Source organism: Oryctolagus cuniculus, chromosome 6 (assembly GCF_051225735.1).
Source record: "Oryctolagus cuniculus isolate XC-2025 breed Fujian yellow rabbit chromosome 6, ASM5122573v1, whole genome shotgun sequence".
NCBI lineage: Eukaryota > Metazoa > Chordata > Mammalia > Lagomorpha > Leporidae > Oryctolagus > Oryctolagus cuniculus.
The window spans coordinates 21,495,825-21,508,933 of record NC_142872.1 but is presented as its reverse complement, the minus strand read 5'-3'; the positions used below and the strand labels follow the sequence as shown (position 1 = coordinate 21,508,933).

The window sequence follows — 13,109 nt, the reverse complement described above, 5'->3', positions numbered from 1 at the left end:
TTTGGATTTAATGCAAGGCATTGTGTGTAGGGCAGTAAAGCTTGAGGCCTGGAAATGAACATCCATCCCTCTTCTGGTGTTGAGCTAACTTTGGATTTGTTACTGGTGTGATTGTCTCTTTAGTGTAGCAGCAATTTATTTTCTTTCTTTCTTTCTTTCTTTCTTTCTTTCTTTCTTTCTTTCTTTCTTTCTTTCTTTCTTTCTTTCTTTCTTTCTTTCTTTCTTTCCTTCCTTCCTTCCTTCCTTCCTTCCTTCCTTCCTTCCTTCCTTCTTTCCTTCTTTCCTTCTTTCCTTCTTTCCTTCTTTCCTTCTTTCCTTCTTTCCTTCTTTCCTTCTTTCTTAGCTTCCATCTGCTGGTTCGTTCCCTGCATGGCCACCGAAGCCAGGAGCTTCTTCCAAGTCTCGCTAGTGAGTGGTAGGGGCCCCAGGAGCTTTTCTTAAAGATTTATTTATTTATTTTGAAAGAGTTGGAGAGAGGGAGATACAGATCTTTGATCCACTGGTTCACTCCCTACATGGCGTAAAAAGACTGGAACTGCACCAGGTTGAAGCCAGGAACCATGAGCTACATCCTGGTCTCACATGTGAATCGCAAAACCCTAAACACCATTAACAGGGAGCTGGATCAGAATTGGAGTGGTCTGGACTCCGACTATTGGTTGTCCATATGGGATGCTGGTGTCACTGGTGGCAGTTGACCCAGTTCACCCTCATGCCAGTGCTCACTTGATCTGTCTTCGGCTGCTTTTCCTAGGCCCTTTGCAGTGAGCTGGGTCAGAAGTAGAGCAGCTGATAACATGAACTGGCATCCATATGAGATGCTGGCATCAAAGGTGGCAGCTGTATCTGCTGCGCCACAACACTAGTCATGCGTCAGTGGTTTCAAATTCTCCGATGTCACCTTGTTTTTAGGTTTGTTGAAAGATTTTGTTTCAGTGTTCCTGTGATCTTGTGCTTCAGACAGGGTCTCTTTCCGTGTTCTCATCTGCTTTCCAAATGTAGGCCACTGTGGCTTCATTACTCAGTCTGCCTAGCCTGGTTGAGGGGAAGGTGGGGGAAGAGGGGATTTAGGGTTTTTTGTGGTCAGTGCTTGGTTGCCATTTATAATCTCTGGCTCATTTTCAAAGTTTCCTTCTGTTCTAATTGTCTTTTTTTTTTTTTTTTTTTTTTTGGTGATGGCTCTGTTTTCTGGTAAGTATATTGGAGTATTTGCAAGACTAAGTCTGCTTTTTCTGTTTTTTATAGGTCTTATTTCCTCACACAGTGAGATTTTGTTGTAGTTGGGATTTTTCTATGTGAGTTTATATGCTGTGGAACTTCAGTATAGTTTTAGATTTTGAGTTAGTTTTATTCTTGTAAAGTTTTACATTGTTTCTGCCTGTGTTTGTTGTATGTTATCAGTATTGAGCAATGCTTAAATTTAGGTATGTGCTTAAGGTGTTACCAGTTGAAACTACAGATATTTGTGAGGATGACTGGTGGATTCCAATTCTTCAGGGAAATTTGTTTTGTTTGGTTACTTTGTTATACTGTGTCCACCTCCCCCGCCCCCTTCCGTTCATTCGCCCTTTTAATGAGAGTGTAACTGCTTGGGATGAGCTTATAAAGAGTAGGTTTGCTCTTGTATTCTCTAACTGTGGTAGGTTTTCTGTGTTCTCTCACCTCCTTTATAAACATCCAAATGGAAGGTCCAAGGTCTAGAGTTGGGCAGAAACAGTCCAGCTGGTGAGGGGCTTTGGTGTTAGTCTTCATCTAAGTGTTCTTTCTGGCTTTGGGATTCCTTCCTTTTGTGCTATTTTGGTTATGCATTTGCCAGTTTTTTTAAATTCTGCATTTTGATGTACCATTTGATGTTTTCAATACAACATATAAACATTTGAAGTTTTAAATACTTTAGTTATATTTAGTTGTAATTTTAAGTGGATTTAATCTTTTATATTGTAGAATTGAAAGTTAGAGATTTTTTTCCTTGCATTTGATATTTTCCCCAATATTTTGAAATGCAAAAGGTGCTTCCCTAAATTTAGTTTCCATTTCTGCTTAAAAAGTCTTCATGATTTAAATTTTTGATTTTGCTCTATGAGTGGTAGATATTTAAAGATCTAAGAATCATATAATAATGAACTTTGACCTGAAATAGAGAATCTGGTCTCTCTTGGGAATAGGGTGACATGTCATCTCTTATATGTGAATTACTTAACATTTATGAGATTCTATGCTGTCTATTACAATAAGAAGAGTACCTGTGTAATAGAGTTTTTTCTGAGCCTTGAGTGTGGTGTCATAATTTCTAGTGCAAGGCCTAATGGACTGATTGAATGAATGTTCCAGTGTTTTTTTACCTCTTATGGAGGTAGCAAATACTAGCTACCCATACAGAATTCTTTTGTCCTTGAGCCAAAAATCAATCCCTTGTCTCCTGTGGGGTTTTCCTTCTAGTAAACTAATATGTAATGCCTGATTATGCCTGCCTGTGTATTTCTTGGGACCTTATGCATAGGCCCAAGGACCTAACATATTTGAGAAAAAAAGAATTTAATGCCCATTTTGGCAACCCTCTTGGGTGTTAAGTAGACAAAGATTATTGTAATATAAGAGTTCCTGCGTTAGGGAACTTATCTCATTAGTGAGATAGATTTATCAAATAATTGTGTTCGGTATATTTAGTGCTGTAAAAGAATTAACACCTCCCTGGAGAACAAGAGGTACATTTAGGGGAACAATGTGTTGGCAGCCAAGGATAAGAGGAATGTCTTCTGTCATTATGGAAGAGATGGGCAGTTGAAACGTCGATGTCATGTGAAGCTAGAATCGATAGGATGATACATATTGAGGAAGTAACCCAAGTTAATTAAGCTACTTGTGTAGCAGAGTTATTATTATATAGGAGTATAAGGTCATGAATAGTCACTTTGACCTGGCTGCTGCATATCCTTGAACTCTCACATCTGAAAGAGAACAGATTACATGGTCAAGTATTTCTGAAAATTCACTATAAAATATTGCATATCTCATTAAAGCTTTTATGTGAGTTTCTGTTGGGAGGAAGATGAGTAAACAGCATTTGCAGATTCACTGTAAGTGGCTTTGACATCAAATGTAACAAATCAAAATGTATTTGGTAAACAGCAGTAGTCCATCGGAGCATTTTAAATAGCAGACCTGACATGAATTTTCTGACTATGCAGGATGGAACTGGAAAATGTGTCTAAAGCAGCAGGGTCACCTGTTCCTGTAGTTCAGGACTGAGGTGATTAAAATCTGAATAAAGTGTGGTGGTAATGGAATGAAAGAACATTAGGAGAGGGATTTATTAAAAAAAGAAGAACTGATAGTTTGAGACATGATTAAACCTAAGATTTGGAAGCCAAGCACGGGAGCTGGGAATGTTGATTAGATTATATGTTTGGTTGCTTTTCAGTTTTGAAAGTGCAAGAAGCCTATTAGTTAAGATAAATAGGGGAAAACTGAGATCATTATTGATTGAAAGTGAGGTTAATTATACGCTATATTTTAGAGCATATCAATATACTTTGTAAAAAGTAAGTTCACTGTGTTATTTATTTGACAGAATTATAGACAGAGAGAAAGGTCTTCCTTCCGTTGGTTCACTCCCCAAATGGCCACTACGGCCAGCGCTGTGCTGATCCAAAGCCAGGAGCCAGGCGCTTCTTCCTGGTCTCCCATGTGGCTGCAAGGCCCAAGCACCTGGGCCATCCTCCACTGCCTTCCCGGGCCACAGCAGAGAGCTGGACTGGAAGAGGAGTAACAGGACTAGAACCCGGCACCCATATGGGATGCCGGCGCTGCAGGCGGAGGATTCAAGTGAGCCACGGCGCCGGCCCCAACACTGCGTTCTTCTGTCAGCAACAGAAGCTTTGGAGATTGACCTATATACGTGTGCACGTGGCTGGAACGTTTTAAGCCCTCAGTACATGTTAGCTTGCTTTTTCTTTTGTTTTCTTTCCTGAAAGACGCCAGCCTGCCTTTTGGTATTGTCTTACATTAAGATGAACCTGAAAGAATGTTACATTAAGTTTTTGTTGTTTTTTAGCAGTTCATTGAAGTCATAAGCAAGATGGTTTGCTAAGTAAAATAAGTCTGTAAGCAGACAGTTTGTAATAAGACTAACTCAGAAGTTATAATTACTGAATGTTTAGGTGTAGTTAACAACCTTCATTTCTGGTAAGTGACTTGACTTAGAGGATATATGCTTAGGTGTGCACAACAGGGACCGTTCCTGGAAGGAAGCTGTGGTCTCTACATCTCTATAATAACATCACCTTTACTTTTGTAAACTGATGAGTGCCGTCCTTAATGTGGTCTGTTTGGTGACACAGTTTCTTGCAAGAAATAAAGGAAGCTTCCTTATGAGCTTATTACGACTCCATAGACTGTCATTAGTGTGGAAAAATTGGATGTTTAATGAAGAATGTGAATATGTATTACAGGTAGAGAATTCTAAAGACAATGAAGATAGTTTTCTACAAAGAGAAATTCCTGCCCGACAGTCTCGAAGAAGGTTTCGGAAAATTAACTACAAGGGAGAGCGCCAAACCATTACTGACAATGTGGACATTAATAGCTATCTTTCTGTGAGTATGTTTAGAACATTTTGTGAGTCTTCATTTTCATGTGTAGTATCTTTAATTTACGTATATTTTTGAAGATCTCAACACTTAGGTTCTTCATATGGAAGTTTGGGGCAAATAATACATTTATAATTTTTTTAAAGACTTATTTATTTGAAAGAGTTACACAGAGAGAGGAGGAGAGGGAGAGAGAGAGAGGTCTTCCATCCACTGGTTCACTCCTCATTGGGCCACAATGGCTGGAGCTGTGCCAATCCCAAGCTGGGAGCTTCCTCTGGGTCTCCCAAATGGGTGCAGGGGCCCAAGCGCTTGGGCCATCCACTACTGCCTTCCCAGGCCATAGCAAAAAGCTGGATCAGCCAAGACCTGAACCCACGCCTATTTGGGATGCTGGCACTGCAGGCAGCGGCTTTACCCCCTACACCATAGTGCCGTCCCTACATTTATAAGTTTTAAAAAGCCTTTTGCTTGATTGGGTTGTTAGGAATATGCTTAGCATTGGAAGTTTCATTTTTGCTTCTTTGATGAATAATGTAACAAAAAATGTTTTACCCTATCTTTGTAGAAATACTTGTGGATTTTCGTTATTGGATTGGGGTATAGATTGGAGTCCTGAGAGTTCAGGTAGTAGACTCACTGGGAGTTTCAGGGTTTTTGTTTTTTGTTTTCAACTGATATGCTCTAAGGCATAACAAATGAAGTATTATGGAAATTCTTCCTTTGAAATGTGAGGCAAATGCATGCAATACATCTTAGTGCAGGAAAATATGGAGATGTTAAAGGTTTGTTTACCCATGCAGTTACTTAAAAATAGAGTAGTAACTTTGATAATAAGAGAAGAAATACTGTTTCTTCGGAATTCTTTACTGAAAAATAAATCAGTCAAGATATAAGGAAAAACCAAAAATAAATTTATGTGTATGTTTGAGGTGAGAGGTTTCATAATTAGTTTTCAGGGAGTCATGATCCTCAAGAAGTGTCTGAAGCTTTTTCTCCTGTTGATGTGTGTTTAAATAATACTTGAAAGCTAGAACGATAGCTGATGGCAGCACAGTTCTCAAGGGAATGTTCTTCAGGTCGTTGGAAAGACATTCGTTTCATTTTAGGAGTAAGAAGCAGGGATCTCTACTGGAGTCAGTATTAGGTTTAAGGCAGCTGTAAGCTTTTGTACCATTGCGTAATAAGCAGACTTTGCTGACTTTATTTCACAGTGTGTGTTTATTTTTTGAAAGATTAAGAATTTATTGTTCCTACCACCTAGTTATGTAACCACTGATGACTTTTCATATATTCTTAGATAAAACTTTTCAGTATGTAGATAGTTAAGACTTTTTTGAAACCCTGGCCTTGAAAAACTTAAATATATTTTGTAATTTTTTGAAACTTAATCCAAATTGAGTATCTTTGCTGATAATTATTAAAATTTAACACTCTTTTTAGTGGTTACATAGTATTGCATTATAATAACGTGTAATTCATTTTCCAGTATTTGGTCATTGATTATTGATAATTTCTAGTTTTTCATTGTTTATTTAAAAAAAGAGATGCTGAGTATCATTGTGATTATATAGGCCTACATCTTTATTTCTTTAGAAAAAAATCTCAAAAGGTAGGATTGCTAAATTAGTGTCTTTATATTATTTGGTAATTCTTGTGTGAGCTAAAGAGTGCATGTTGTGTGCATGTGTTTTGATTTATTTTTCTGGTCTCAACTATAGGTGTGTTGTTTTTCCAGATACTTTCGGAGTTTTGTCATGAAACTCGGCAAATCTTTATTTTCTCTTTGTAGCTGTGACTTGTGCTTATGAGTCATTTGCTTTTTAACTATCTTGTGTGCTGAAGATTGTCTTCTCAGGAAGGGATATTCTGGTTTTCTGAGTGGATCAGAAAGAGCAGTGGGCACCGTGCTAGGGATTCTGTTTGGTGATAATTCCTATGGAAAGTGGCATTTTGCATGTAAAAGGTTTGTATAGCTAGTGTCAGGTCATTATCCTGTTAAGTACTGACATGAAGGGGAGTAGTAAGTTGATTCAATTTAGACAAAACTGATTTATTAACTATTAGGCTGTGTTTGTGATGAGTTTTTGGTCGTTATTTCGCGTTCATGAGTTAATAGGATTTTATTTTCCCTTTAAAAAGTGTATATTTCAGGTAACTTTGAAGATGCAGGATTGATCCGCCTGTGGTGCCCGTACCCTGGGTTCTAGTCCCTGTTGGGGCACCGGGTTCTGTTCCTGGTTGCTGCTCTTCCAGTCCAGCTCTCTGCTGTAGCCCAGGAGGGCAGTGGAGGATGGACCTGCGTGGGAGACCTGGGGCAGGGTGGGGGCTGGCTCCTGGCTTCTGATTGGCGCAGTGCGCTGGCTGCAGCATGCTGGCCATGGCAGCCATTTCGGGGGTAAACCAGTGGAAGTAAGACCTTTCTCTCTGTCTCTCTCTCTCACTGTCTAACTCTGCCTGTCAAAAAAAAGAAAATGCAGGATTGAGAGGTTTTTATTTACTTCTAATTAAATCCACTAGTTATGTAAACTCTGTGCACCTGGTCAAAGTCCTGCATACAACAACAGTGCATGGATTTCAAATTTTTTTGCACCAAAATAAACTTAATTCTCGTTTTTCACAAACATATTGAAGACCCTTCTACTTGGAAGATGGGAACACAGTTACAGTCTAACTAGTCAGTAATATCTGTAGATTGTTCCTCTCAGATGTTTCAGAATTTATGTCTTCCCCTCAGTTTGCCATGTCATTGCCTTAGTGCTCTTGTTTTTCTTTAAGGGCTATTATTCAAGCCCTTGGATCCTTACTTGCCACGTAGGAGACCGGGATGGAGTTCCAGTCCTGGCTTTGGTGTGGGCCAGCCATGCTTACTGCATACATGTAGAGAGTAAGCAGAAAGAAGCTCTCTCTCTGTCTCTGCTTTTTAAATAAAATAAAAATAAGCAAATTTTAAAAATATTTTTTAATTTAAAAAATGCATCTTACTCTTTTTAAACACATTGTGAATCCAATCAAAACATGGTACACTGTAAGAGCTTGGGGGAAAAAAGATGTAATCACACAAGTAGGAAATGAGAAAAAGCTTCTTGCTATGTTAGCGATGTGTGAGCCTAAAATCAAAGAGGAAGATTCCAGAGTGTCATAGTGTCACCGCCACCCACTAAACAATCGCAGAATAAACAGTTGGGTAGAAAGAAAATAGGTAAGGAAGTCCGAGCAGAAGGAAACTTCACCTTTAAAACCCGTGTTCCATGATGCTGTCATGGAAATCCCTCTCTCCACGTGTTTGCTTGGGAAGTGCTGGCTTACTCTAGGTATGTGCAGGCCCTCTGGTGGAGAAGCAGAGAAGAGACTGTCAACAGCTTAATGTCAGAGGAGGTACAAAGCAACATAGAAAACAAGTAAGAAAACCTGTGATTTGGCAGGCGCCGTGGCTCACTAGGCTAATCCTCTGCCTGCGGCGCTGGTACTCTGGGTTCTAGTCCCGGGTGGGGCCGGATTCTGTCCCTGTTGCTTCTCTTGCAGGCCAGCTCTCTGCTATCGCCTGGGAGTGCAGTGGAGGATGGCCCAAGTGCCCAAGTGCAAAAAAATGCATTAGCTGATAGAAAAAATACACTCTTACTCTTTGATAGAATGTGCCTAAAGTTTATAACAATGATGGTACAGATTTTTAAGACATGCACATTCTGACAAAAAAGACATCTGAACAAATTACTGCCATGTGACGTAATGAGTAGCTACAGTTACGTGCATGTTTATTATGAGAACATAGATCTGTACCTAAACCTTCCAAAGAAAAATGATTAAGTTCTGCCACGAGGTAAGGTGGAGTCGTGTGTTGAGGATGAGAAGCTTCTGCTGAGCTAGAGAACAAAAGAAAATTTGGGGGTACAAGGAACAAGTTACATAGGGGTGCATACAAAGATACAGTTGCTTCAAAGGTCAGTGAATTTTTTCAGAATGGCTGAAAGGATGGAAATTCATAGAAAAAGTGGGAAAAAAGTTGGAGAGGTAGACAAAGTCAACACTTGTGTAGTTGGATATGGTGGATACTGACCGCATGTAATTATTTATTTGTTAGTTGTTAAGAATTAATTGAAATTTAAATTTTAAATCCTTAGTCACACTAGTCCAGTTTTAAGATATCAATTGCCACATGTGGCTAGTTGTTACCAATCTGCTCCCTCCCAGAGTGCATATTACCAGGAAGCTGCCAGGACTTCAGCAGGCACTCTGTTATGGAATGTGCTTGTCCCAAGCTGGAGACTTAACTGATGTGCCAAATGCTCACCCCAGGCGCACTTTGCAATGTGGCTGATTGAGAGGTGCTTATTAGGATACCAGATAACAAGTTTTTTCCTGGTACACTGAATAATGGCTACATACTACCACTTGGTGTTAAGGTTTCTAGCAATGAGTGTTTTACTTTTGAGTGTGTGGGTGTGTGTTAGTGATAAAGCTATTGATGTAATATGAAACAGCTCCCTGCCCCCAACCTGTTGATGAAAAACTAGAGTACTTTGGTCTGAATATGTAAATACTAAGATTCTTTCATGGAGTACACACCACTGAAGAGACACTTTAAACACTGATTTTTCTGATTGTCGTTAATTGTATTTGGTAAATACTTGAGTGAAATAATGAGTGCATAAGCAGTCTTCTGTCACTTCTAAACTGTGCAAGTTTGCATCTGGAGCCTTTGCTTAAATGTGTAAGACAGTAAATGCTGGTCAGATTGCTACTGTGAAATAATAGGGCCCACGTTGGAGCATCTGCAGCTTGTCTGTATTGCTTCTCATCCTGTTTATAACCCAAAGTGCTCTGCACAGGTACTTTGTTCTTTGTTTTGCTTTCCACCTTCAAAACACAAGAAGGGTTTCCTTTGGTGATGTTCACAAGTTTCTCATTTCTTCTAGCAGAATTCTACTTCTTGTTTGCCTTTTGAGAAATAACATGGAATTCTTGGTAAGAGGTTCTTGTACCTCATTAGAGGGTTGTAAGTCCATAAATAAAAACATTGAGGTGATATAACAAATTAACTAGAGCATATTTGTTGCAATTTTGTGAAAAAAAATGCTGATGGTAAAATCTATAGAAGAGTACTAAGGAAGTGAATTTGCTGTAATCCTCAAAACTGGAGACAGCCAGTGTTGCTAATGACTTGTTAGGATGTCTTTTAATCAGTTAAGGTTTTTAAACTAATTTAGATGCTACTGAATATTTAGTAGTATCTGTTTTTCATGCAGTTAAATTGTTCTCAAAACAGCTAAGTACTCCCATGTACTTTCCAGTTTCACTCCTATTATAAGCAACTTTTATATTTATACATGATTGATAATATCCCTAGGATTGATTCATAGGAATTAAATTACCGGGTTAAGGATATGGAAAGAATTTTTAAACTTCTACAGAAATACTTATATTGCTCTTCTCTCAGAGGTCAGTTTGTAAAATTGTCTTACTCTATTTGAACTTGAGCCATATGTGGAAGAGAGCAGGGCAGGGCCCCTACATTGTCGCTGGGACTTCGTCCTACCATGTAGGTGACACTGATATATGTGGATTTGCCCAGGGAACTAGAATCAGCAAGATTTGTTTTACGACATTGGAGACAGAGTGATTACTTAAGATCTTTGGATGATTATTTGTATGGGTGGGTGATGTCCACCCTGCAGACCTTGTAAGGCTAACAAAAATCATTTGGTCTGGCCCTACCAAGACAACCACAGGCGGGACTCAAAATTCAATAAAGCTATAGGAAGCCAATTTTAAATTGATAATTTCATATGGCCAGTCAGTGATGTTATAAATACTGAAATGGCCCTTGACAGTAGAAAGCCTTTCTACCCCTGGTTTAAAATCAACAGGGTATTAATGTATTCTGGTGGTTTAGTGTGACAACATTCCAGTTGGAAGGGGAATAAATGACTTACTCACATGTAACAGACGATTAGATGCTGAGTGCTATTGCCCTTTCCTTTGATTAGTTATTTGTTCAGTGACTCTGCTGTGTTCTTTATTTGCCTTTTATAGTGTCTGAAAATTCAGTTTTTTAAGATAGAAAAGTGGTACAAAGGTAAATCTCTAATGTGGTTCAGGAATTACAGATAGAGACAATATTCTGGATAGTTTAGTTTAAAAATGAGATTTAATTGTCATGTGTATATTTGGATCTTTTAATTATGCATCATATTTTATGCAGAAAATTATTGCACTGTCTTAAAACTATGGGTTTGCTTATACTGTATAACATACTGGAATGATTAGTGTATATACAAAATGTGTTCTTTTGTGTATGAGAAATGCTTGCTAGATGCCCAGTGCAAGGGAAAGTAGAAGCATGGTGGTGCCTTTTATGCCTTTTATTGTTCCTTCAGCTCCACTGATTCTAATTATAGAAGCTTACATCACCTTGGTTGATGATAGCAGAATCTCTTTGCTTTTTCTTGTTTGATAGTTCCCTAAGGATGGGTCATATTTCATAGTGCATATGTGCCCTGCTGGTGGCTCTGACAGAGGTTTTTTCTTTTTTCTTTTTTTTTTTAAATCATGGAGGTTATCTGTAAGTGGACATAGATGATAGTATGCTGTTACAAAAGCAAGAAAGTGTTAATACTCTGGCTTCCCTTCTTTTAGAAAGGAGCAAAAGATACCATAGGCAGTTTGAAAGCAAGAAATCCAGAGGGGCACCAGTAATTAGAGTTAACCATGTCTGAGAACTACAGAGATTGGTTTCAGATGTTCAAGTTAAGCATGGGGAGAAAGGGTTGAAAAGCTTGCTATGATCCCTTAAAAAGGCTTGCAGTTAGCACTTAATCATTTATCTTCCATCAGGGTGAAAGTGTTTTTACTGTGTAAACCAGTACACTTAACAGTTTATATTTCAAAGACCAGATTCTTACAACTAAAATACAGAAGTAAGTGGCTTATTTATTTTGTAAAACTATGGAATATTTATTTCTCTGTCACCTCTTTTTGTGTTTGGCCTATTTGAATTGATTATAATTTCATTCTGCAGGTGGAGATTGTGCCTAAGATTCACGTAACTCTGATTTTTGTTAATTAGGGCTTTTTTTTTTTTTGCATAGTATTTGGAGTGTATGTCTTCTCATAGAACTTTACCATTATCTGTTGTGACTTCTCCCTCACCTTTTCATTGTTGTTACCTTTTATTTGGTTTTCTGTACAATGTGATTTAAAATATTCTGTCTTTGTTTATAAATACTTTATAAAGTTAAATTTTAATAACTAGCACTTAACATTAAAAAAAAAAGATGTGATGCTTTGCAAAGCCAACATGCATTGCTTTGTTTTATAGTAGTGCCAAAGATCTTTTTAAAGCTAGATAAGATTTCACTAGTAATGCTTAGCATCCTGGCATTTCATATGCAGGGGAAATGTGTTCCTAAATAGCTTTCCTGTGGTGATGTTTCCTATACAATGTGTAGATTGTTGTCCCTTGCGTGGTGACCTCATTTGAATTGGTACAATAACAAGATAAGATCATGATGAAATTCTGAAAGTGATACAAGTGAAAAATATGCTGTTCTCCTAATTAAATATTTTAGTTATTTGGTAAATTAGTATTTCTTCAAAGAATGTTTCTTCAGTAATTAGTTAAAAGGTTGTTAAATGTGATATAATATCATCAGGGATGCTAGTGGATTCACATACCAAATACAGAATTTAGCCTTTTTGTTTTCTTTTCATTGTATTGCTGCACAAGGAGATTTTGCATGATAGGTTTACCATACAGTTCCCTGGAATAGCAGATACTGTGAGATGATTGGTAGAACAAGGAAAAGGATGATGTCATCTTCCCTCACAAGCCAAACTAAAGGAAAAGAGAGTTTTGTTCCTTTATGAGTTGGTGTTTACTACAGTCTGTGTAACATATGGCATTAGTGGATTGCATTTCACACGCTGGGTAGCAGTTTTTTTAAAGCAGCTCAGAGATGGCTGTCTCCCTTGCTCAGCTTGAGGTCTTTCTTTGTGTGTTAACAGCATGATTTATAAAAAGGGAGAAAGAAACCTATTAGGATTTTGCTTTTGGAGTTGGCTTTAATTTATCCTATTGGTGCTATACATGAACATAGTTTCTGTTTGGCATTGAGATAAATATTCTTGACTCCTGTATTTTTGTATACAAAATGTTTGTGTTTCAGAATTGTAGTAAAACTTTGTCTTCATCCACATGCAGAGAGAACCTACTGTCTTCTGTTTATAAAAAATGATTAATACTAGATTTTAGTTTATTTATACTTGAATTTGTAATATTGAAATTTCAGTACATTTATAGTTTATTTAAAAATAAAAAATTTTAAAATATTTAATATTTTAAATAAAATATTTATATTATACTTATAAATATTTTAAAAAGATATTTAGAAATTAAATTTTAAAAATACATTGGTATAAGCTGAAAAATCAGTCATGTACAAATATTCTGTATTTTATAGTTAGAAAAAGGAGTCATGCTTGTATTTGTGAAATTTAGTTTTATACTCAAATGCAAATTTT

General features: G+C 37.5%; 1 protein-coding gene across 15 annotated transcripts in view; it reads left to right on the top strand.

Annotated features, from left to right (window-relative positions):
• The window catches only part of RAPGEF6 (Rap guanine nucleotide exchange factor 6), a 200,629-nt gene that overhangs the window by 60,636 nt on the left and 126,884 nt on the right, over nucleotides 1-13,109 (top strand). For 14 of the 15 annotated variants that reach the window (XR_016236064.1, XR_016236065.1, XM_089335844.1 and 11 more), the window contains one exon: nucleotides 4,452-4,595. The exons of the other annotated variant lie outside the window; for it this stretch is intronic. Coding sequence is in view for 12 of the 14 variants with exons in the window: in XM_089335844.1 (XP_089191970.1) it covers nucleotides 4,452-4,595 (144 nt within the window). In the remaining 2 variants the exon portion in view is untranslated. The remainder of the gene's footprint in view (nucleotides 1-4,451; nucleotides 4,596-13,109) is intronic. 15 annotated transcript variants of the gene reach the window in all.